The 515-nt window shown below is 65.0% G+C and overlaps 1 protein-coding gene across 1 annotated transcript in view; it reads left to right on the forward strand.

Annotated features, from left to right (window-relative positions):
- ETH_00041895 (uncharacterized protein) overlaps positions 1 to 515 on the forward strand; it is a gene marked incomplete at both ends in the record, with an annotated part of 3,887 nt that overhangs the window by 1,618 nt on the left and 1,754 nt on the right. The window contains 2 exons of the mRNA XM_013375260.1: positions 37 to 156; positions 349 to 444. Of these exons, the coding sequence (XP_013230714.1) occupies positions 37 to 156; positions 349 to 444 (216 nt within the window). The remainder of the gene's footprint in view (positions 1 to 36; positions 157 to 348; positions 445 to 515) is intronic.

The raw sequence follows: 515 nt of genomic DNA on the forward strand, positions 1-515 counted from the left end.
GCCGGAGTTCCTGGGCGAGACGCGGCGGCTGTTCAGCTGCTTCGGGCCCCTCGACCGCTTTCAGTTTTTGCTGGAGCGCGGCTGCGGCTTTGTGCACTTCGCCCGCACTGCTGATGCTGTTGAGGCCCGCAACCACCTGCACGGGGTCACTGTCGGGTCTGCTGCTGCTGCTGCTGCTGTTGATGCTGCTGCTGCTGCTGTTGATGCTGCTGCTGCTGCTGTTGCTGCTGCTGCCGCTGCTGCTGCTGCTGCCGCTGTTTCCGGCGCTTCTGCTGCTGTTGCGGTTCCGCACGCACTAGCTGCTGCTGCAGCAACACAGTGGCTGCTTCGTTGCTGCTTTTGCTGCAGCGGCGTGTCGCTGAACGTGGACTTTTCTCCTTCTGGCCAGGCCCCTTTTTGCGACAAGAAAACTGCAGCGCAGCGGCAGCGGGAAGACCGCCACAGGTCCCGCTCGCCGTCTCGCTCCCAGCAGCAGCAGCAGCAGCAGCAGCAGCAGCAGGCCCGCGGCAGCCGGC

The sequence above is a fragment of the Eimeria tenella genome, genomic scaffold, assembly GCF_000499545.2.
Source record: "Eimeria tenella Houghton genomic scaffold, Eth_scaff2613, whole genome shotgun sequence".
Classification (NCBI taxonomy): Eukaryota; Apicomplexa; class Conoidasida; order Eucoccidiorida; family Eimeriidae; genus Eimeria; species Eimeria tenella.